Source organism: Acanthochromis polyacanthus, chromosome 19 (assembly GCF_021347895.1).
Source record: "Acanthochromis polyacanthus isolate Apoly-LR-REF ecotype Palm Island chromosome 19, KAUST_Apoly_ChrSc, whole genome shotgun sequence".
Lineage (NCBI taxonomy): Eukaryota > Metazoa > Chordata > Actinopteri > Pomacentridae > Acanthochromis > Acanthochromis polyacanthus.
In genome coordinates this window covers 28,767,116-28,790,785 of record NC_067131.1, presented here as the reverse complement: position 1 = coordinate 28,790,785, position 23,670 = coordinate 28,767,116, and the positions used below count along the sequence as shown (strand labels likewise).

At 38.7% G+C, this 23,670-nt stretch overlaps 2 protein-coding genes across 2 annotated transcripts; one reads left to right on the top strand and one right to left on the bottom strand.

The window, feature by feature from the left end:
- Positions 1 to 9,901: 9,901 nt before the first annotated feature.
- Positions 9,902 to 16,507, top strand: LOC110946778 (uncharacterized). Its single transcript, XM_051939820.1, has 12 exons — positions 9,902 to 10,118; positions 10,319 to 10,425; positions 10,836 to 11,004; positions 11,669 to 12,992; positions 13,135 to 13,253; positions 13,380 to 13,502; positions 13,603 to 13,668; positions 13,802 to 13,890; positions 14,052 to 14,157; positions 14,371 to 14,476; positions 14,628 to 14,689; positions 14,776 to 16,507. Exons 1-12 carry the CDS (start codon positions 9,906 to 9,908, stop codon positions 14,866 to 14,868), a joined length of 2,577 nt encoding a protein of 858 aa, XP_051795780.1. The 5' UTR covers positions 9,902 to 9,905; the 3' UTR covers positions 14,869 to 16,507.
- Positions 16,508 to 19,146: 2,639 nt separating this feature from the next.
- On the bottom strand, positions 19,147 to 23,639 carry LOC110963470 (THAP domain-containing protein 6-like). The gene is made up of 7 exons (XM_051939839.1): positions 23,536 to 23,639; positions 23,267 to 23,361; positions 22,687 to 22,879; positions 22,406 to 22,507; positions 21,916 to 22,126; positions 21,639 to 21,792; positions 19,147 to 19,745 (listed from the first exon to the last, which is right to left on the bottom strand). Exons 2-7 carry the CDS (start codon positions 23,344 to 23,346, stop codon positions 19,574 to 19,576), a joined length of 912 nt encoding a protein of 303 aa, XP_051795799.1. The 5' UTR covers positions 23,347 to 23,361; positions 23,536 to 23,639; the 3' UTR covers positions 19,147 to 19,573.
- Between the last annotated feature and the right edge of the window lie 31 nt (positions 23,640 to 23,670).

Here is a 23,670-nt window from a genome sequence, read left to right as displayed (position 1 = left end):
TTAAACATTTTAGTTATAATCAGGCCTGATGTTGGTTTTAAAGTTGCACTCAAAAGTGGAAAATAATATCAGTAAATACTAACTTCATGGCTGTTTTTGGTATTTTTTTATTAGCTTATTTACTAAATTGGTTCAATATAAAACACCGAACCGAGTTAGAACATTGATTTCATATTTATTTCATTCATTCCTATTTATAGTTTCATTAAATTACTTTATTTATTTAATATACTCATCAGAAGATCAGAGCCTTCCTGACCCAACAGGCCACACAACTTCTGGTTCAGGCAATGCCATTTTTCCTGTGTGTTAAATAAAATATACCACATACATGAAGAAAAGTGCCATTTTAATACTCATAAAATAATCATACAAAACATAAAAAATTCCTTAAAATTCAGATTTTTAATTTAGCGCCAAAGCAAGAGTTGTAGTTTGACCAGCAAGAGCCCATTCATGGCTCCAGTGATTTTGGTGGCTCTACAGTGAAGTTATTGAATATATGTGGAGTGTCTCTTTTCGCTGTTGCAGCGGTTTTGCTATTGGCAGACGGTCCCTGTTCACCGGCTGCTCATAGACGCCAATGTTATTTCTGTAGCTTGAAAGACAGCGACTTTTGATAAAATTGGCCTTGTAGCACATTGTCTACCTTACAACGATTTGAAAGAGGCATCGTTCATGTTTTGACAACATATATCTCATGAGTTATTGATGCCGGAAGTCCGAATCTGTGAATATCTTTCCAACTTTACCGAACTCCGCCAGATTCATTGTAAACTAAACTAATGCACGTGTCTGAGTTTGCAAAGAACTAAAACTGGACTTAATTTACAGCAATTTAGGCTGTACAATGGGCTGATTCATACGCCAATTGCCACGATTCATAATCTCAAATTGTGTTTGTTTTGTTATTAAGCCTCCTTAGCCTCCTTGCATTAGAAGGCTAATGTGTCACCGGCCCGGCTCGTTAGCGTGCAAGCTAAGCAGTACCGTCTTTCGTCCATAAACTGTATATCAATTAAAACAGTACAGTTTCATGAAATAAATAAATTACAAGAAGTTGGATGTGTTATTTACTTGACCTGTGAGGCGTCACCTGCCCCAGACATAGATATATCTATGGTTGCGACACTCCCATAGGGTCCCGTTGTACGCTTTCTTCCAGTCTACTTCCGGGTTGTGGAGGCTTGTTTAGTTCCAAGCACCGCTTCGACAGTGACAGCCACCGTTCATTTGCACTGCAGGTCGTTGAGTATATGTGGAGGTAAGTTGATGAAATGCCTACCTCTTTTGAATTGTCAACTGCCTATATTTTATCAGAGGCTCTTTATGATGCATATGCTGAGCTTTATTTGTATTTGCGCAGCGTAATTATATATATTTTATTATATATATTTTTTATCTTGGTAGAGGACCGAATTTCTGCTACTTTTTTTTTTTTTTAGCTCGACTCTGCTGTTAGCTGTGAAGTTATCTCCAGGGATATATTGACGGATTAATTGCTGATGAGTCGCTACCTCTTTTTAATTTTAACGTCTTTATATTATATCAGAAGCCCTTTGTGGTGCATACATTTATCTGTATTTGTGAATATTAGCAGATGACCGACTTTCAGTGCTTGTTAGCTCTTCTTTGAAAGCTACCTAGCTACATCGCTACCTCTTTTTAATTGTCAAGACTACGTCCTTTATATGAGACCCTTTATAATGCATAAACTTATACTTGTAAGTATTTAACAAATATATTTATTAATATCTATCGTATCTATCTATCCTCCAGTATCCCGAGAGCCCTCACTGAAGACACGAAGACCCTCATTGTTTCTCCCATTGTCAATAAAAACATACTATTTCATTCATCAAAGCATAATGAGTTGTTATTCTTGAATATATATTTTGTGTATGTCTTAAAATGGTTATAGTGAGTCAACTCTTGCCTGGACACTATCTGCTGAATGGACTGTTGTTACTCTGCTTTTCAATAACTCCCAGACTACGGGTAAGTGAATCAGAGAAATATAGACATTGTCTGGAAATACAATAATCCAGCTGGGCAAAAATTAACATCTTCAATCATCTTACATTTCTGTGTAAAAGTCGATTTTCCATGCTAACACGAATGTGAAACATTCCCTCCAAAGCCTCAAAAGTGTCTTTAATATGTCACCTTACGGCTCAAAATGTAAAACTGACATTTACATACATACTCCAATGAATTAATAATCAAACAAGTACTTGGAGGTGTGATTTTATTCCTTTTTTTACCGTGAAATCGCCGCTCTCAGTCCCATAGAAGGAAATGACAGCGCTGCCTGTTTGGAACTATTCAGGCTTACATGAACCACGTGACCGCCCCGCTGCGAGAGCATGCGTGTCGCAACTCTTACTATCTCTAGGGCTCTGCTCGTACCCATAAACTTGAATTCGTCCTCACAGGGAAGACTTCGTAGTCGTAGAAATTAGAGTTGCACTCACAACTTTTAGGTTCATACTCGTAAAAACAATCCTAACCCTTAATTTATCAAACTCATGCATATGACAGCAGAATTTTGTGTACAAATTTTTTATTAACATACAAATGTTTAACATTACGAATACGAATGGTTAGAATCGTGGATGAATACTTTTGACAGTAATCTTACTCCATATGAAAGTGGTTTATACCGGCGGATTCATGAGAATCTAAGCTTTCCATTGGCGTATAGTGTTTATATAATCGCGTTTGCAACCTTCGGACATTCTTTAAATTCCTATGCAAATTAGTAAGTGTACCGCCGGCGGTACACTTAAGTTTAACGGGTTAAAAAAGCTCGAGTTTGCAGCGCAAACTCCCAGCGCAAACTAAATACTCCCAGTCCAGTGTTGTGCCAAGGTACTTACCCCCGATAGGAAGTGTATCCCCTGTCCACGGGAGCGCGCACGTCAAGCGCTATAAGGATGGAATTTTACGGTATAAAATGGCAAATGCTATTATGCATATTGTTGTATGGATGAGTGAGTGTTATCTTATTTCAGTTTTGTTTTGTTTGAGAGTACAAAATGTATCTATCAAAATAAACAAGTCCGTTTTTTGAAATTCTTGAAGTTGTCGAACTGTCGTCATTTATTACACTGTGCAGCGCCGTGAAGAAAAGCTCTTCCAAAGGATCTATACTCTTCACAAGTAATGCTTTATCTCTCTTCATACCATGGTCATACGCTGAGCTTTGACTGCTCTTTGGGATACTTTTTCTTCGATTAGCCTGCTACTGCAATGTACGATCATCCGGAAGTTGTGTCCACACTTTCAAAATAATAGCACGTATCCATGAAAAACGTAAGGACTCGACCTAAAAGTAAGACAACTCCAAACACAAGCTTGTAAACAATTGTATTTTTTGAGACACAGTTTGAACACTAACTTTAAAGCTCTGCCAGCACAATGGTAATAATAATAATAATAATAATAATATCACTGCTGCATTTTAGTATATTACTCGCACTATTACGACTGCATTTTTCACTGGAAATGTTATTCATAAGAAATTAAAGACAGCCTTATCAATGGTATTTCTAATTCCACGTTTTCTTTGCATATATAAACCTGGCAACCGTTTGATGTGCATTTTTACCACCCCTGAAAATGAAAAATGAAAAAAAAATAATAATATTGGTGCAGTTCATTAGCTATGTTTCATTTGCTATGTTTTGTTTTTCATCAGAATATGCAGATTAACCACAGTTCAATTCAGGCTCACAGAAAAATTATTGAAGGGGATGCAGATAATTACAACCATATTTTTTAACCTGCAAAAACTGTGTCCCTCTTCCTGCTTGGCCATGTCAAACCATGAACTACCCTCAGAACCATTTTTATGGTTATTTCATGGTCATTTCTAATAAAGCCTAAAACAATGGAGAGTTTGCACAGGTAAACTCTATTTGATCCTAAGATACAAGGGGGGTACAAATTATTTCAGACCATATCTTGCCTGCAAAAATCTGTACCCCCCTTCAGAATGGTCAAATCATTAACTACAATCATAACATTTATTTTGTGGTCATTTCTGATCAAGCCTGATAATACTGGAGACTTTGAATGGACTAGCTCATTTCTATCCTAAGTTACGGGGGGGTACAAATTATTTCAGCCCATATCTGGCCTGCCTGCAAAAATCTGTATCCCCCCTTCAAACGGGTCAAATCATTAACTACCATCCTAACATTTATTTTGTGGTCATTTCTGATCAAGCCTGATAATACTGGAGACTTTGAATGGACTAGCTCATTTCTATCCTAAGTTACAGGGGGGTACAAATTATTTCAGCCCATATCTGGCCTGCCTGCAAAAATCTGTATCCCCCCTTCAAACGGGTCAAATCATTAACTACCATCCTAACATTTATTTTGTGGTCATTTCTGATCAAGCCTGATAATACTGGAGACTTTGAATGGACTAGCTCATTTCTATCCTAAGTTACGGGGGGGTACAAATTATTTCAGCCCATATCTGGCCTGCCTGCAAAAATCTGTATCCCCCCTTCAAACGGGTCAAATCTTTAACTACCATCCTAACATTTATTTTGTGGTCATTTCTGATCAAGCCTGACAATATTGGAGACTTTGACTGGACTAGCTCATTTCTATCCTAAGTTACAGGGGGGTACAAATTATTTCAGCCCATATCTGGCCTGCCTGCAAAAATCTGTATCCCCCCTTCAAACGGGTCAAATCATTAACTACCATCCTAACATTTATTTTGTGGTCATTTCTGATCAAGCCTGATAATACTGGAGACTTTGAATGGACTAGCTCATTTCTATCCTAAGTTAAGGGGGGGTACAAATTATTTCAGCCCATATCTGGCCTGCCTGCAAAAATCTGTATCCCCCCTTCAAACGGGTCAAATCTTTAACTACCATCCTAACATTTATTTTGTGGTCATTTCTGATCAAGCCTGATAATACTGGAGACTTTGAATGGACTAGCTCATTTCTATCCTAAGTTACGGGGGGGGTACAAATTATTTCAGCCCATATCTGGCCTGCCTGCAAAAATCTGTATCCCCCCTTCAAACGGGTCAAATCTTTAACTACCATCCTAACATTTATTTTGTGGTCATTTCTGATCAAGCCTGACAATATTGGAGACTTTGACTGGACTAGCTCATTTCTATCCTAAGTTACAGGGGGGTACAAATTATTTCAGCCCATATCTGGCCTGCCTGCAAAAATCTGTATCCCCCCTTCAAACGGGTCAAATCTTTAACTACCATCCTAACATTTATTTTGTGGTCATTTCTGATCAAGCCTGATAATACTGGAGAGTGTGTACAGGTTTGCTCACTTCTTTGCATATTTTTAATGCACATTATGCACAAACCCTGAACTCTCATTTTATTGTTTTTCACAATTTTTTATTTTGTTCACTGCCTAGGATAGAAAACTCATATCATTCGGTATCTTTGTCTCTTTTTAGTGTTTTTATCTTCATCCACCTGTCGTCAGGGTTACTGTCACGCCATGTCATGCCATAGGTCACGTAATACCTTCATCATCAATCATGCAAATCAGTTAAGGTCAGAGGTTAAGCCAACAAATGTACTGTCGACAAACTCAATGCAATGGACCCCACGGATTATTTCCATATTCTGCAGTACAAAACTAAGCAGGTATATCCCCAGTCTTTCAGCAAGAGGGACAAACTACTTCTTCGCAGAAAGGCTGGCCTATACGAAGTTGAAGGTAAGACTGTCCTTACGATTTTACAAGTGTGAATGAGCCAGCATGGACTAGCAATGGCGTACGAAGAAAACGTCACCATCATTTTATCGGTCTTGTAAAGCACATAGATTTTGAAGAAGTTCCTCCTGAGTCCGTCGTTCAAATTGTCCAACTTTATTATGCAATAGAAGTGCAGGACATGGTCATTTCATTGTAATATTTAGAGAGAAATAGCCTAAACAGTGACATTAACCGTGGCACCTCTGGTGGCATCTCCAGAGGCCACTGGAAATGCCGCTGCAGCAGTGGCATCTCGCCCAAACAGTGGCATTAACCGTGGCACCGTGGCGGTGCCACAAAAAGTGTCACTGCACAGTGGCATTAACCGTGGCACGGCAGCGGTGCCACAAAAAGTGTCACTGCACAGTGGCATTAACCGTGGCACGGCAGCGGTGCCACAAAAAGTGTCACTGCCAGCTGCCAGGTTGGCCCGCTGTTCGATTGTTTACAAACATTTAGGCCCCGAAGCCACATCTACTTGCCGACCCCTGGCCTACAACGAACACCGATAGTGCGCCGATTCTCAGAATTTTCTAGTCAATTTATTTACCTCACTAAGAAAACAGTTAAAAATACCACTACATGCCAAAACTGCTATGGACCATTTGTGGCGTTTTTTACTCAGTTTTTGTTGTTTTAAATTCATCAGCACTGCTGATTATATATCTCAAAGCCTTGCTCCCTTAACACAGGCAGGATACTCTCACAGGTTTTTCCAGAAAAGCTGTAGTTCTATTAATTTTGACAGAATAAAAATGTCCAAATAATAATATTGTTATTTGGTAGACTCATTTTAATTATATATTAAATATATTGTTATTACAAACCTTTTTTCATGTACTACTTGGAAAAATAACATACCTGAACCATAAAGTTGTATCTTAATTTTATGGTTCACATATGTTATTTTTCTAAGTAGTACATGAATAAAGCTTTGTACTAACAATATATTTAATATATAATTAAAATTATTAAAATGGTACCAAGTAACATTATCTATGTTTTATTATAACCTATATTTTATTGTTTTATTTGGATTATTCATAAATATGCTATGTATGTATCTATCCATCTATATATAAATTTATATATGTATAAATATATATATACAGTGCCTTGTGAAAGTATTCGGCCCCCTTGAACTTTTCAACCTTTCGCCACATTTCAGGCTTCAAACATAAAGATATAAAATTTTAATTTTTTGTCAAGAATCAACAACAAGTGGGACACAATCGTGAAGTGGAATGAAATTTATTGGATATTTTAAACTTTTCTAACAAATAAAAACCTGAAAAGTGGGGCGTGCAATATTATTCGGCCCCCTTGCATTAATACTTTGTAGCGCCACCTTTTGCTGCAATTACAGCTGCAAGTCGCTTGGGGTATGTCTCTATCAGTTTTGCACATCGAGAGACTGAAATTCTTGCCCATTCTTCCTTGCAAAACAGCTCAAGCTCAGTGAGGTTGGATGGAGAGCGTTTGTGAACAGCAGCCTTCAGCTCTGCCCACAGATTCTCCATTGGATTCAGGTCTGGACTTTGACTTGGCCATTCTAACACCTGGATACGTTTATTTGTCAACCATTCCATTGTAGATTTGGCTTTATGTTTTGGATCATTGTCCTGTTGGAAGATAAATCTCCGTCCCAGTCTCAGGTCTTTTGCAGACTCCAACAGGTTTTCTTCCAGAATGGTCCTATATTTGGCTCCATTCATCTTCCCATCAATTTTAACCATCTTCCCTGTCCCTGCTGAAGAGAAGCAGGCCCAAACCATGAGGCTGCCACCACCATGTTTGACAGTGGGGATGGTGTGTTCAGGGTGATGAGCTGTGTTGCTTTTACGCCAAACATATCGTTTTGCATTGTGGCCAAAAAGTTGGATTTTGGTTTCATCTGACCAGAGCACCTTCTTCCACATGTTTGGTGTGTCTCCCAGGTGGCTTGTGGCAAACTTCAAACCAGACTTTTTATAGATATCTTTGAGAAATGGCTTTCTTCTTGCCACTCTCCCATAAAGGCCAGATTTGTGCAGTGTACGACTGATTGTTGTCCTATGGACAGACTCTCCCACCTCAGCTGTAGATCTCTGCAGTTCATCCAGAGTGATCATGGGCCTCTTGGCTGCATCTCTGATCAGTCTTCTCCTTGTTCCAGGTGAAAGTTTAGAGGGACGGCCGGGTCTCGGTAGATTTGCAGTGGTCTGATACTCCTTCCATTTCAATATGATTGCTTGCACAGTGCTCCTTGAGATGTTTAAAGCTTGGGAAATCTTTCTGTATCCAAATCTGGCTCTAAACTTCTCCACAACAGTATCTCGGACCTGCCTGGTGTGTTCCTTGGGCTTCATGATGCTCTCTGCACTTTAAACAGAACCCTGAGGCTATCACAGAGCAGGTGCATTTATACGGAGACTTGATTACACACAGGTGGATTCTATTAATCATCATCAGTCATTTAGGACAACATTGGATCATTCAGAGATCCTCACTGAACTTCTGGAGTGAGTTTGCTGCACTGAAAGTAAAGGGGCCGAATAATATTGCACACCCCACTTTTCAGGTTTTTATTTGTTAAAAAAGTATAAAATATCCAATAAATTTCGTTCCACTTCACGATTGTGCCCCAATTGTTGTTGATTCTTGACAAAAATTTAAATTTTATATCTTTATGTTTGAAGCCTGAAATGTGGCAAAAGGTTGAAAAGTTCAAGGGGGCCAAATACTTTCACAAGGCACTGTATATATATATATATATATATATATATATATATGTATATATATATATGTATGCGTGTATATATATATATATATATATATATATATATATATATATATATATTTATGAAAAATTTTGCCTATAAATTAACATTTAATCCTAATCTAAGATAAGGATTGATTGATTGATTGATTGATTGATTGATTGATTGATTGATTGATTGATTGATGCTTCTGTTTAGAAGACAAACTGTACTACTGGCGTCACAAGGGCACTGCTAAAGCTCGCAGGACAAAAGTTGTCTCAGGGGCAGAGGAGGCAAACAACATCTTTGACAATTTCCATGCCAGCCCGACTGGGGCCCACTGCGGCCAAACTAAAACTAGGGATGCCATATCCATGAGGTTTTACTGGCCAGGGATGTCAGTGGACATAAATAAGTGGGTAAGTTAAAAAAATAAAAATGATGTATTATTCAAGTGTGAAAAATTAAAGGACAAGATCAACCCTTTTTTCACGACAGTGCATGTGCTTTTTAATAAACTGTCATATCAACATCATTTTTAATCATCAGGTTTCCCAGTGTTCTGCCTGCCAGGCAAGTGGTATCTCCATTAAGAAGCCAGCTGAATACACACCAATAAAGGTTTGTTATCCAAGTTATTGTTATGATTCACCTTGTTTTGAGTTATTCAATTATTTTATATTGTGTTCCATGTTTAGACTTCTTGTGTTGCCTTTATGCTGCTTTGACTCTGTTCCTGCTTTTTTGTGAAATTAACCATTTTGTGTTCATGCTATGTGTTTCCTGTTTTATTTTGAAACCCCTGCGTTTCTTGTGTTTTCCTGCCCTCCCTTCTGTGTGCCTCTGATGATGATTCCCTCCGCCTGTGTGATTGTCTCACCTGTGCTTGATGTTTCCCCAATGTCTTTAGTTCCCTGTGTTCTCTGTTGTCTTTGTTGGGTCATTAGTTTTCCTTGTCGCTATGTCTCCAGTGTTCTCTCCACCGTTCTCTTGTGAGTTTGTACTTTGGTTTGAGCTTCTCAGTGACTACTTTGATTTGTTACTTTGTAAAAGATTTTGTTTTGTATTTTGAACTCTTTTGGATCCTTTTTTGTTAGTTTAAAGTAAAGCCTTTTGTGTTTAATCTGTTCTTGGGTTCTCCACCTTGTTTTTTGTTAGTTTTTGGGTTGCAAACCTTGACAGTGATTGTATTTTGACAAGTTTTACATAAAACTAAGCCACAGAAAATTAAGTGTTTGGAGGGACTGGCAGTTTGTTGAAAAGTTTTATGTTAATACATTTATCTATTTTGCATTTGAAAAAGACAGTGCGGGACATGGAAAGTAAGCAGATACTAGGAGAACACAATTTTAATGGGAACTTTTCTTTTTACTGTATTTTAGGTTACTGAACCATTTGAATTGATGGGGATGGACCTCATTGGTAAATTGACACAAACAGAGAGTGGGCATCAATACATTTGTGTAATGATCGATTATTTCACAAAATGGCCCCAGGCTTATCCTTTGAAGTCAAAGGCAGCAAGTGAGGTGTCGCAGTGCATCATCAAATTTGTGCACCAGTTCGAGTCTCCGAAAAGAATTCTGACTGACCAAGGGAAAGAATTTGTCAATGCCGTGAGTAGTATATAACAAATTGCCAACATTAATGCTGCATGTTACTTTTTTAAGCAACTGTTACACTATTATGGTTCACTTTACAGAATATGGCATTATTTTGTTTTTTGTTTCTTATATCTTCCTATTTTAGGGAAGTTATGAACATGCAAAAAAAAAAAAAAAGAATATTGTCCTTATTTTTCTCTGTTTTTCTTTAGATCAATTCAAGAGTATGTGAATTACTTGGAATAAAGCGAAGCCTATGTTCACCTTACCACCCCCAGACAAATGGTTTGGTTGAAAAGATGAATGGGACAGTTCAGAGGTGAATGCTTTTTTTACTAGACCACTTAACTTGCCACCTTGCGAGCCTGTTGACAGCTGCATACTATGAAACTTTAATTTGCTTTACAGCACCTGTTGTGCTATGTCTCAACTATATCCCTGTATTTAGAGATGGAATAAAAGACTCAACCCACATTAATTTGGAAAGGTTTAACTAATAAACACATAATATTCAATGAAAGAGTGTAACTTTTGATTTAAAAAAAAAACCCCATCAAACTAAAAGTTTATTAACTTAAAAAATGTTGTACTTGAAAATGTGTTAATTTTTACTTCTTACATGGTGCTCCACTGAGCTTTTATATGGAGAAATATAACTCCTATCAGATATAGTTGTTGTTGTTGTCATTATTATGATGACAGTATTTTAAATGTCTCATTGTTGTTCAGAGCCCTCAGCAAACTGGTGGGGGAGAGACCGGACAAATGGGATGAGTTCCTTGATGCGGTCATGTTTGGTCTTCGAACGAAGAAACAGATGACAACAAAATACTCCCCCTACTATTTGATGTTTGGTCGAGAAGCGCGGTATCCTTCTCAGATTCCAGAACACTACATGGTATGTTTATGGTCACAACTTCCATCAATGACATTTACTAAGGGAAGGTACTATTAAGAGAGATGGAAAACTCCCTTTGATTTTAAAACCCTGACCCTATTTATTAGTTTTCAGCTCAAAAGTTGCATACTCGTACTCGTACTAAAAATGGATATATCTCTGAAACCACAAGCTCTATTTGAATAGTTTTGGTGTCATAGTAAAGGGAACACTTTTGAGATTTGTTGAGAGTTGCTTATACGAGCATATGTGATACTGGTGAAGAGTAAATGAAAATGGCACACATTCATATTAAATAAATTTAGGTTTGCCTGGAAAAAAAATAAATAAATATAATAAAATAAATATCCCTTTAAAAATGATGGAGCTGAAGCTCTAAACCTTCATCAGACCATAAAACAGCATAAAAACATTATCTCTGCAAAGACTGACTTTAATATTATAAAATAGAACAAAATTTGAGAAACTTTAGTAAAAATGGCTTATATAGTCCTGTAGCCCAGGTTCTGCTGTTTAATTTGATATACAACATCACTATGTTCCTTTGTAATTAGAGCATTATATTACTATGTGTTTGCCAGCTGACTCTCAATGTCCCCCAGTTGGGGGATCCTGGGGTTCTAAGAATTAACTATGACGGAAAGCAATCTCTTTTAACTCAAAGGTTGATGCCACTGTGGAAGCTGTGGTGGGCCAGGAAGATCTGTCACAGGACATCAACCACCAGCAGGAGCTAATGGAGGCTGTAAGGGGCAATCTTGCCAAAGGCCATGCAAAAGTAAAAGGCAAAACAAGCCACGTTTCACCAGACTTCAAAGTTGGGGATAAAGTCTATAGGGAAAACATTCGGAGCCAACAGCGAAAAGGAGGAAAGTTGGAAGCCAACTTTTTAGGTCCCTTTACAATTTTGGCTATCCAGGGCAAAAGTGTGGACCTGAAGGATGAAAAAGGGTCCATTTTCAGAAAGATAAATGTGGATCAGCTAAAGTTAACTGTCGAAGATGCCCCCAGAGTGCCCCACTGGGGTACAAAAATAAAATCCTCAGCCCCAGCTGCAGCATCCTCATCCCCATCCTCAGCAACAGCTGCACCATCCTCAGCCCCATCCTCTGCAACAGCTGCCCCATCCTCTGCAACAGCTGCCCCATCCTCTGCAACAGCTGCCCCATCCTCTGCAACAGCTGCCCCATCCTCTGCAACAGCTGCACCATCCTCAGCAACAGCTGCCCCATCCTCAGCAACAGCTGCCCCATCCTCAGCAACAGCTGCCCCATCCTCAGCAACAGCTGCCCCATCCTCAGCAACAGCTGCCCCATCCTCAGCAACAGCTGCCCCATCCTCAGCAACAGCTGCCCCATCCTCTGCAACAGCTGCCCCATCCTCTGCAACAGCTGCCCCATCCTCTGCAACAGCTGCCCCATCCTCTGCAACAGCTGCCCCATCCTCTGCAACAGCTGCCCCATCCTCTGCAACAGCTGCCCCATCCTCTGCAACAGCTGCCCCATCCTCTGCAACAGCTGCACCATCCTCTGCAACAGCTGCACCATCCTCTGCAACAGCTGCACCATCCTCTGCAACAGCTGCACCATCCTCTGCACCATCCTCTGCACCATCCTCTGCACCATCCTCTGCACCATCCTCTGCACCATCCTCTGCACCATCCTCAGCAACAGCTGCACCATCCTCTGCACCATCCTCAGCAACAGCTGCACCATCCTCTGCACCATCCTCAGCAACAGCTGCACCATCCTCTGCAGCATCCTCAGCCCCAGCTGCAGCATCCTCAGCCCCAGCTGCACCATCCTCAGCCCCAGCTGCACCATCCTCATCCACATCCTCAGCAACAGCTGCAGCATCATCAGCCCCAGCTGCACCATCCTCATCCACATCCTCAGCAACAGCTGCAGCATCATCAGCCCCAGCTGCACCATCCTCAGCCCCAGAATACACTGGATTTCCAGAATATACTGAGGCTGTTGCAAAGAAATGTAAGATTTCTTTCAAATATTAATCAACACACTTGGACTTTAAATGATTTCTCTGAAAACAACAATTTGTGTAATATTCAATGTTTATATTTTGGGCTATGTTGACCCTTAATCTTGTTATTACTCACTTTCTTTTGGGCAGATGTACAGGATGCCTTGGCAGGACAGGATTTTCATGTGGTTCTGTCTAAGATTGGAGCCTACAAGCTGTTCTACTGGGACATACAGCGAGTTGTTGCAGACATGGAGTTGGAAAGTGAGGTAAAATAATCTTGAATTTTTTTTTAGCAAATATAAAATTTAACTCTTTTTTTATGTCAGCTATAAAGATGTACATTTCATTGCAATCAGTTTAATTAGCTTTTTTCTTTTTGCATTTTTTCCCAGTCAATAAATGCATACCTTTCAGTCCTTGTGAGAGATCACAATCTAAAGAACACCCAGAAGGCAGCATTAATCGATTCTTTTGCAATGACAGCAATTTGGAATCGTAGGTCCCAAAGACTTAAGGTTTGTATAACTCAAACTCTACATGAAATTGCTGTAAATGATTGGACCATTCAAAACAGTTCCCTGAAAATCTAATTCCCTCAAACATATTCAATTTTAGATTAAACCCCTGGACTACGACATAATTGTGGGAGTTATCAACGAGCATCACCACTGGACTCTTGCGGTAAAATCTATAATTTACTATCAAACCATAAAACAAATGAACAAATAGATACAAATGCACATATTTCATACATAATTATACACTTGATTAAGTAAACGAAAACATATTCTTTTTTCATTGTAATAATTTTTAGGTAATCTACCCACATGAAAAAAAATCCCTGTTCCTTGATCCAATGGGGGAGTCGAAGCAAGGCATCCAAAGATGTTTGGAAACAACAAGGTAATGAATGCTTGTTAACATTTCAGCTTGAAAGTAAGCATGAATAGATGATTATTCAAAAGTAATTGAAAAAATCTATGCTGTAAAAACTGATAACACCAAACTGCTATCCTAACTTAAAATATTTCCATGTTATTATTATTAATCTTATCTTTATTTAGAGCCTTCATGCGGAAGAAGGGCTGCCAAGTCTCAAGGTGGAAGTGTGATACTGTCCCACATCCAAACCAGCCAGACGTTACCTCATGTGGAGTCTTTGTTTTGAAAGTATGTTTTTTGGTGTATTTGAAACTGTGCCCTTGTCTATTCATTACTGTGTTGTAATATTAAAGAATGTCAACCAAGATATAATTTTAAGTGTTAATTTACACTTTAACACCAAAAGTTATTTACTGACACTAGATTTATGGCTCTGATTTATGCTGTGCATGAATGAACTTTTAAACCTAAGCTTACAGCTCTAGAAATTTGTCTTTTCAGTTTGCAGAAAAACTGTTGGAAAAACAAACTGTAGATTTCCCATCGACAAAACAAGACATCAACACACACAGGATGAAAATTGCAGTCACACTCCTCCTTGAGACTGGTAAATAATATATAAAATAGTAAATTGTTATCCAATGAATTTTCCTTTTAAGAAATAAACATTCTCAAACAACTCTGTGATTACACTACAAGTATGGAAATCTGAATAAATAGACAATGGTGACCAAAAAATACTATTTTCTTTGTTTTAGATGACCTGACAGACATATGCTTTTCCTGTGGGGAAGAAGAGCGAGAGACAGAAATCAACTGGGTGAGAGAATGTGTCATCAAATAAAAATTGCAATTTATTGTAGAAAAGAAGGACAACCTATTTCATGCATGCAAATTTTTTTCCAGATTCAGTGTGAGGCCTGTTTGAGGTGGTTCCATCATGTCTGCGTCGAAGGTCCACCAATAGACCAAGTCTTCCTGTGTGTTGCGTGTGTGTGATAATTAACAGTGCCTCATGTATATAGTTCAGGAAATGTGTTCTGTTGCTTTTAAGTTATGTTCATGTACAGTGAGAGTGTTGTTTTCATTGAAGTTTTTTTTTTTTTCACTTAATTTATTTCAACTTTTAGTTTGTAAAGAAAATGTATGTAACTTCACAACCCACCCCAAGTAGAAAATGTTCATTGTCCTTTCTACAGAATAAATATTTGATCCTTTTCAGGTGGCTATACAATACCTTAGCCAAAATTAAACACAATGTGCCTACTGGTCTTGGTATTTTTCTTTTTGTAAGTCTTTCTCTTGTTATTCTGAGAAAAATGTTTGGTCTCCAGTATTATCAGGCTTGATCAGAAATGACCACAAAATAAATGTTAGGATGGTAGTTAAAGATTTGACCCGTTTGAAGGGGGGATACAGATTTTTGCAGGCAGGCCAGATATGGGCTGAAATAATTTGTACCCCCCCGTAACTTAGGATAGAAATGAGCTAGTCCATTCAAAGTCTCCAGTATTGTCAGGCTTGATCAGAAATGACCACAAAATAAATGTTAGGATGGTAGTTAAAGATTTGACCCGTTTGAAGGGGGGATACAGATTTTTGCAGGCAGGCCAGATATGGGCTGAAATAATTTGTACCCCCCCGTAACTTAGGATAGAAATGAGCTAGTCCATTCAAAGTCTCCAGTATTATCAGGCTTGATCAGAAATGACCACAAAATAAATGTTAGGATGGTAGTTAAAGATTTGACCCGTTTGAAGGGGGGATACAGATTTTTGCAGGCAGGCCAGATATGGGCTGAAATAATTTGTACCCCCCTGTAACTTAGGATAGAAATGAGCTAGTCCATTCAAAGTCTCCAGTATTATCAGGCTTGATCAGAAATGACCACAAAATAAATGTTAGGATGGTAGTTAATGATTTGACCCGTTTGAAGGGGGGATACAGATTTTTGCAGGCAGGCCAGATATGGGCTGAAATAATTTGTACCCCCCCGTAACTTAGGATAGAAATGAGCTAGTCCATTCAAAGTCTCCAGTATTATCAGGCTTGATCAGAAATGACCACAAAATAAATGTTAGGATGGTAGTTAAAGATTTGACCCGTTTGAAGGGGGGATACAGATTTTTGCAGGCAGGCCAGATATGGGCTGAAATAATTTGTACCCCCCTGTAACTTAGGATAGAAATGAGCTAGTCCATTCAAAGTCTCCAGTATTATCAGGCTTGATCAGAAATGACCACAAAATAAATGTTAGGATGGTAGTTAATGATTTGACCCGTTTGAAGGGGGGATACAGATTTTTGCAGGCAGGCCAGATATGGGCTGAAATAATTTGTACCCCCCCGTAACTTAGGATAGAAATGAGCTAGTCCATTCAAAGTCTCCAGTATTATCAGGCTTGATCAGAAATGACCACAAAATAAATGTTAGGATGGTAGTTAAAGATTTGACCCGTTTGAAGGGGGGATACAGATTTTTGCAGGCAGGCCAGATATGGGCTGAAATAATTTGTACCCCCCTGTAACTTAGGATAGAAATGAGCTAGTCCATTCAAAGTCTCCAGTATTATCAGGCTTGATCAGAAATGACCACAAAATAAATGTTAGGATGGTAGTTAATGATTTGACCCGTTTGAAGGGGGATACAGATTTTTGCAGGCAGGCCAGATATGGGCTGAAATAATTTGTACCCCCCCGTAACTTAGGATAGAAATGAGCTAGTCCATTCAAAGTCTCCAGTATTATCAGGCTTGATCAGAAATGACCACAAAATAAATGTTAGGATGGTAGTTAAAGATTTGACCCGTTTGAAGGGGGGATACAGATTTTTGCAGGCAGGCCAGATATGGGCTGAAATAATTTGTACCCCCCTGTAACTTAGGATAGAAATGAGCTAGTCCATTCAAAGTCTCCAGTATTATCAGGCTTGATCAGAAATGACCACAAAATAAATGTTAGGATGGTAGTTAATGATTTGACCCGTTTGAAGGGGGGATACAGATTTTTGCAGGCAGGCCAGATATGGGCTGAAATAATTTGTACCCCCCCGTAACTTAGGATAGAAATGAGCTAGTCCATTCAAAGTCTCCAGTATTATCAGGCTTGATCAGAAATGACCACAAAATAAATGTTAGGATGGTAGTTAAAGATTTGACCCGTTTGAAGGGGGGATACAGATTTTTGCAGGCAGGCCAGATATGGGCTGAAATAATTTGTACCCCCCTGTAACTTAGGATAGAAATGAGCTAGTCCATTCAAAGTCTCCAGTATTATCAGGCTTGATCAGAAATGACCACAAAATAAATGTTAGGATGGTAGTTAATGATTTGACCCGTTTGAAGGGGGGATACAGATTTTTGCAGGCAGGCCAGATATGGGCTGAAATAATTTGTACCCCCCCGTAACTTAGGATAGAAATGAGCTAGTCCATTCAAAGTCTCCAGTATTATCAGGCTTGATCAGAAATGACCACAAAATAAATGTTAGGATGGTAGTTAAAGATTTGACCCGTTTGAAGGGGGGATACAGATTTTTGCAGGCAGGCCAGATATGGGCTGAAATAATTTGTACCCCCCCGTAACTTAGGATAGAAATGAGCTAGTCCATTCAAAGTCTCCAGTATTATCAGGCTTGATCAGAAATGACCACAAAATAAATGTTAGGATGGTAGTTAATGATTTGACCCGTTTGAAGGGGGGATACAGATTTTTGCAGGCAGGCCAGATATGGGCTGAAATAATTTGTACCCCCCCCGTAACTTAGGATAGAAATGAGCTAGTCCATTCAAAGTCTCCAATATTATCAGGCTTGATCAGAAATGACCACAAAATAAATGTTATGATTGTAGTTAATGATTTGACCATTCTGAAGGGGGGTACAGATTTTTGCAGGCAAGATATGGTCTGAAATAATTTGTACCCCCCTTGTATCTTAGGATCAAATAGAGTTTACCTGTGCAAACTCTCCATTGTTTTAGGCTTTATTAGAAATGACCATGAAATAACCATAAAAATGGTTCTGAGGGTAGTTCATGGTTTGACATGGCCAAGCAGGAAGAGGGACACAGTTTTTGCAGGTTAAAAAATATGGTTGTAATTATCTGCATCCCCTTCAATAATTTTTCTGTGAGCCTGAATTGAACTGTGGTTAATCTGCATATTCTGATGAAAAACAAAACATAGCAAATGAAACATAGCTAATGAACTGCACCAATATTATTATTTTTTTTTCATTTTTCATTTTCAGGGGTGGTAAAAATGCACATCAAACGGTTGCCAGGTTTATATATGCAAAGAAAACGTGGAATTAGAAATACCATTGATAAGGCTGTCTTTAATTTCTTATGAATAACATTTCCAGTGAAAAATGCAGTCGTAATAGTGCGAGTAATATACTAAAATGCAGCAGTGATATTATTATTATTATTATTATTATTACCATTGTGCTGGCAGAGCTTTAAAGTTAGTGTTCAAACTGTGTCTCAAAAAATACAATTGTTTACAAGCTTGTGTTTGGAGTTGTCTTACTTTTAGGTCGAGTCCTTACGTTTTTCATGGATACGTGCTATTATTTTGAAAGTGTGGACACAACTTCCGGATGATCGTACATTGCAGTAGCAGGCTAATCGAAGAAAAAGTATCCCAAAGAGCAGTCAAAGCTCAGCGTATGACCATGGTATGAAGAGAGATAAAGCATTACTTGTGAAGAGTATAGATCCTTTGGAAGAGCTTTTCTTCACGGCGCTGCACAGTGTAATAAATGACGACAGTTCGACAACTTCAAGAATTTCAAAAAACGGACTTGTTTATTTTGATAGATACATTTTGTACTCTCAAACAAAACAAAACTGAAATAAGATAACACTCACTCATCCATACAACAATATGCATAATAGCATTTGCCATTTTATACCGTAAAATTCCATCCTTATAGCGCTTGACGTGCGCGCTCCCGTGGACAGGGGATACACTTCCTATCGGGGGTAAGTACCTTGGCACAACACCGGCTTGACTTCTCGCTCCGCTTTTGCCTCCAGCATAAGCCCCGCCCACAAAAACGTCACAATGTTTGTAAACAAATAAAGGGTCTATACATAGATTGACTGCGGCCGCCCACTCGCTCCTACAATGCATTACTTCCATAGAGGAATGATGTGCTTATACAATTAAAGTTGTCATAAATCGCTAAGTTCTCAAGCAATTTTGACGGGGTTTGCTTGTAACAAATGCCAGACATGATAGATAGATAGACAAATAGAAAAAACAAACAGAAAACGTTCAGATGTGCTCAGGTTTTTATTGACTTTACATTTACAGCTTTACATTGCATTGGAGTACAATTATTATTTTGGTATTATTGTATTACTACTGTATTACTGTTATTGCTATTCATATAATTATCATTATATTCCTATAATATTGTATGATTATTATTTTTATATTACAGTTACTGGAATTATTATTATTACTACTATTATTGCTATTATCATTATCACTACTACTATTACTATTATATCAATTATTATTATTACTATTATTACTGCTATTATTACTATTATTTTTATCGTTATTATTACTACTACTATTACTATTATATCACTATCATCATCATTAGCATTGTTAGCCAAAGAACTGAAATATTCAAGGAACAAGAACATAAACAATCCTCCCAGAAAACTATGTACAAGAGTATTTACAAGCATTTCATTGACCTAGTACCCCTAGAAGAGAACTGTTTTGCACAGTTTGTTCCTTGTGCTGCCACTCTGATGTCTCAGTGTGATGATCTTTGGTCTGGTCTTTCTCACATCTTCTTCCCAGCATGTCCACCGTTGTCTTATTGAGGCCAGGCTTGGCATCAACTGAAGTCAGCCACCTTTGAGGAAAAAATGTAGTAATTTGACCACTATAACCCTTACCAAAAAAACAAAAACAGAAAATAGCATGTCTGAAAGTTCAAAATGTATCTGAACACAGTGTATGATATGATGTGAGCTTGTAAATCAGTAATTTCCACTGTTTGTCACAAAATATAGTCCATACGACTAAAGTGGTCCATGTATGTGACAGCCACACAACTACACACAACAACTTGAATTTCATAACTCTCTGCACCTATACAGTGCCTATCATAAGTATTCACCCCCTTTGATGTTTTACCCTTTTATTGCTTTCATAAATCAATCATGGTCAATAAAATTTAGCTTTTTTAACAAAAAAATTATTGGAAAAAAACTCTTTAATGTCAAAGTGAAAACAGATTTCTAGAAAGTAATGTTAATGAAAGAAAATTATATAAATAAAAATAATTGTGTGCCTAATTATTCACCCCCTTTTTAATTTAATGGTCTAATTCAATAGAGGTCCATCAAATTGTTGCCAATAGTCTCACAATTAGTGAAATGAAGATCACCTGAGTGGTGTGGGTGTGTTTCAAGTGATTGAGTTGTAAAACACCTGTGTCTGAAGGGTCCAGAGAGTGGCTGATCAGTATTCCTGGCTACCATTACACCATGAAGACAGAAGAACACTCTAAGCAACTCAGGGAAAGGGTTATTGAGAAGTACAATTCAGGGGATGGTTACAAAAACATTTCCAAGGCACTGAACATCCCCCAGAGTTCAGTGAAATCAATTATCAAGAAATGGAAGGAATATGGCACTTGTGTGAATCTGCCTAGATCAGGCCGCCCTCATAAACTGAGCGACCTACAAGTAGGAGACTAGTGAGAGAAGCCACCAAGACCCCTACAACTACTCTGAAGGAGTTACAAGCTTCAGCTGCTGAGATGGGAGAGACTGTGCATGTAGCAACTGCTGCCCGGGTTCTTCACCGGTCAAAGCTTTATGGGAGAGTGGCAATGAGAAAGCCACTGTTGAAGAAAAGTCATATTAGATCTGGACTAGAGTTTGCCAAAAAGCACGTGGAAGACTCCATGGTCAAGTGGAAGAAGATTCTTTGGTCTGATGAGACCAAAACTGAGCTTTTTGGCCATCAGACAAGACATCATGTTTGGCAGAAACCAAACACTGCACATCACCAAAAACACACCATCCCCACTGTGAAGCATGGTGGTGGCAGCATCATGCTGTGGGGATGTTTCTCAGCAACTGGACCTGGAAGGCTTGTAAAGATAGAGGGCAGAATGAATGCTGCAAAATACACTGAAATCCTGGGGGACAATCTTTTTCAGTCTGCAAGAGAACTACGTCTTGGGAGAAGATTTATTTTCCAGCAAGACAATGATCCAAAACATACTGCAAAAGCGACACAGGAATGGTTAAAAAAGAACCAGGTAAATGTTCTGGAGTGGCCGAGTCAAAGCCCAGACCTCAATCCTATAGAGAATTTGAGGCTGGACTTGAAAAGGGCTGTTCATGCCCGATACCAGCACAACCTGACAGAGCTTGAGCAGTTTTGCAAAGAAGAATGGAGCAAAATTGCAGTGGGCAGATGTGCAAGACTGACTGAGACCTATCCACACAGACTCACTGCTGTGATTGCAGCCAAAGGTGCATCTACTAAATACTGACTTGAAGGGGGTGATAATTATGCAAACAATTATTTTCATTTATATAATTTTCTTTCATTAACATTACTTTATAGAAATCTGTTTTCACTTTGACATTAAAGTTTTTGCCAATAAATGTCTTTGTTAAAAAAGCTAAATTTTATTGACCATGATTGATTTATGAAAGCAATAAAAGGGTAAAACATCAAAGGGGGTGAATACTTATGATAGGCACTGTATGTTGAACATGAAGATTACCGTTGCAACGTATGGGGATGTGGGAGAGGAAGATGCTGAGACTCTCTCAGGAAATTATATGCCTTTGGGCCATGAAGGTGTAGCGTGAGGGCAAACTCCCTCTGCTCTCTGGTGTACTCATGGCCCTTCATTGCCAAGAGGTCTAACCGAAGATCTGAAATTCAGTAAGCACAAATTCATTAGTAAGTCCCCTTTAAAAATTAAGGAAGACAGTTTAACATAGACTATAAATGTAATGTACTAATACAAAATATTCTAATTAGTATTTACGTTTTACCTGAGTAGTATTCAAGCCTGTCTTTAAGCTCTTCATTTATGATGTTTTTTTCCCGAAGATCCTTGAGAAGAGCACGAACATTTTTCTTCACCCTTCGCTCCCGGAGCATGCTGTTTCTCTTCTCACGCTCCAGACTTTCCACTCTAGCCAGAGCTTCATTAAGTCTGGCCTTGAGAAGAGTGGGAGAAGCAGGTAAGGCATAATTGTGGTCCTAGTGAAACAAGGGATGAAAACATATAGTGATGCTTAGAACTCATCACTCACTGATGTAGCAGGCCCACATTTTTACGTTCATCCCTCAGTCCCACTGTTCGCACCTTGGATATGAGTGTCTCAGTTACTGGGACATATATACAACTACAGTATATTTTCATGTATATTCATGTATTTCAGTGTGTCTAAAATGAGTGTCAGAGAGCAAATACGTCTTAATACGACCAGGGCCTTGACGCTCTCCTGTGTTCGAAAAATATTCCATGCAAATACTCACAACATTAGAAAGAGGTTCAGCTTTACAGGAATGCTGAGGCAAGTCCACTGGCAGGCTCTCTTCTGCTTTCTGCGAAGTTTTTGTTTTCCTTGATCGTACTTTCTAAAATGTAAGAAACATAAACAACATTTTAAGGAAGTTTTTAGCGTCAGAAAGTGTACTGTACTTAATTCCTAAACATGCAGACAGAAAAGAAAAGTTTTAAAAAGTGTGGCATTAAGTAGCTTTGGACACGTGAATCATAGAAATGTATGAATTATTTATCCAAATCACACACACACCTTTTGTAAATAAGATGGGAAGTTAAAGACAGATGGTTTGACTCCCTCCCTCAGACGGACAATTTGCCCCGTCCTGTCAAAGTCCTCTGCCTTGAAGTGCTCACTGCAGAGCACGGACCTCTTAGTTGGCACAAAACCTTTCCGTCTCACTGCCAGCTCCCATTGTCTCCTTAAACTGCTGTCTTTGGGAAACCTTAAACATGTGAGAAAAGTAGCCAGAGATAAAGAATTGTCTACAACAAAAATAATTCCATCATAGGTCAGGGCGATTATTAGATGTATCAGATGCTGTATTCTAACCCACCAGTTACTGCAGTAAGTCTGTTTTTTTCTTTGTAACAGGCTGTTGCTAGGAACGCTAGATTCATAACATCGAATTTTAAACAAAACATTTTCCCAGATTAGTTATTTCACCGGTAAGCAGCTGAGTAATACACAGGATGATGTAGAGAGCTGTTAGATCATGGGTAGAAGCCAGACGCGGACCTGATGGGATTAACTTCTATCCTTCTTGTCTGCGTTTATTTCACTCTAGCTATGACAACCTGCTAACAATATATTATCCTTACATACACCTTACCTGTGAAAAGTAATCCCACGAGCTCTTGTTTCCTTACAGCGCTCATTAGAGCATCCATAAGCTGAACAGAAGTCCGGCATCTTTAAATAACTATGCTGGAGTCAGAGGGAGATAGTGTGTAGCTTAAGTGTTGAGTGGCAAAACCAGCATTGTAAAAAATATCCGAGCAGCTTGTATAGTAGCTACACGTGTGACGTTTCTAAAAAAAAAACAGTTTGGCAATCGGTTCAAAATTCAGCGAATAATTCCACTTTGAGATTCAGCAGTACCTCTTGTCTTCGTAGATGTCTATGTATGCGCCGCTGCCTCCGCTTGCACCGTTTCAAGATGGCGGCGCTGGCGTCTATGCGCAGTCTGTCTATGCACAAGACGACCAAGCCTAACCGGAAGTGAAGCGGATGCGC

Bases quoted from the DNA above. Each gene is read 5' to 3' on its own strand.
- LOC110946778 (XM_051939820.1), top strand. From the start codon at position 9,906: ATGGGGATGGACCTCATTGGTAAATTGACACAAACAGAGAGTGGGCAT. The intron at 10,426-10,835 runs GTGAATGCTTTT...ATTGTTGTTCAG, and splicing joins ATGAATGGGACAGTTCAGAG to AGCCCTCAGCAAACTGGTGG. The intron at 11,005-11,668 runs GTATGTTTATGG...TTTAACTCAAAG, and splicing joins AGATTCCAGAACACTACATG to GTTGATGCCACTGTGGAAGC.
- LOC110963470 (XM_051939839.1), bottom strand. From the start codon at position 23,346: ATGCCGGACTTCTGTTCAGCTTATGGATGCTCTAATGAGCGCTGTAAG. The intron at 22,127-22,405 runs GTGAGTATTTGC...TTGTTTCACTAG, and splicing joins CTGAACCTCTTTCTAATGTT to GACCACAATTATGCCTTACC. The intron at 19,746-21,638 runs GTAATCTTCATG...TTTTCCTCAAAG, and splicing joins CATCCCCATACGTTGCAACG to GTGGCTGACTTCAGTTGATG.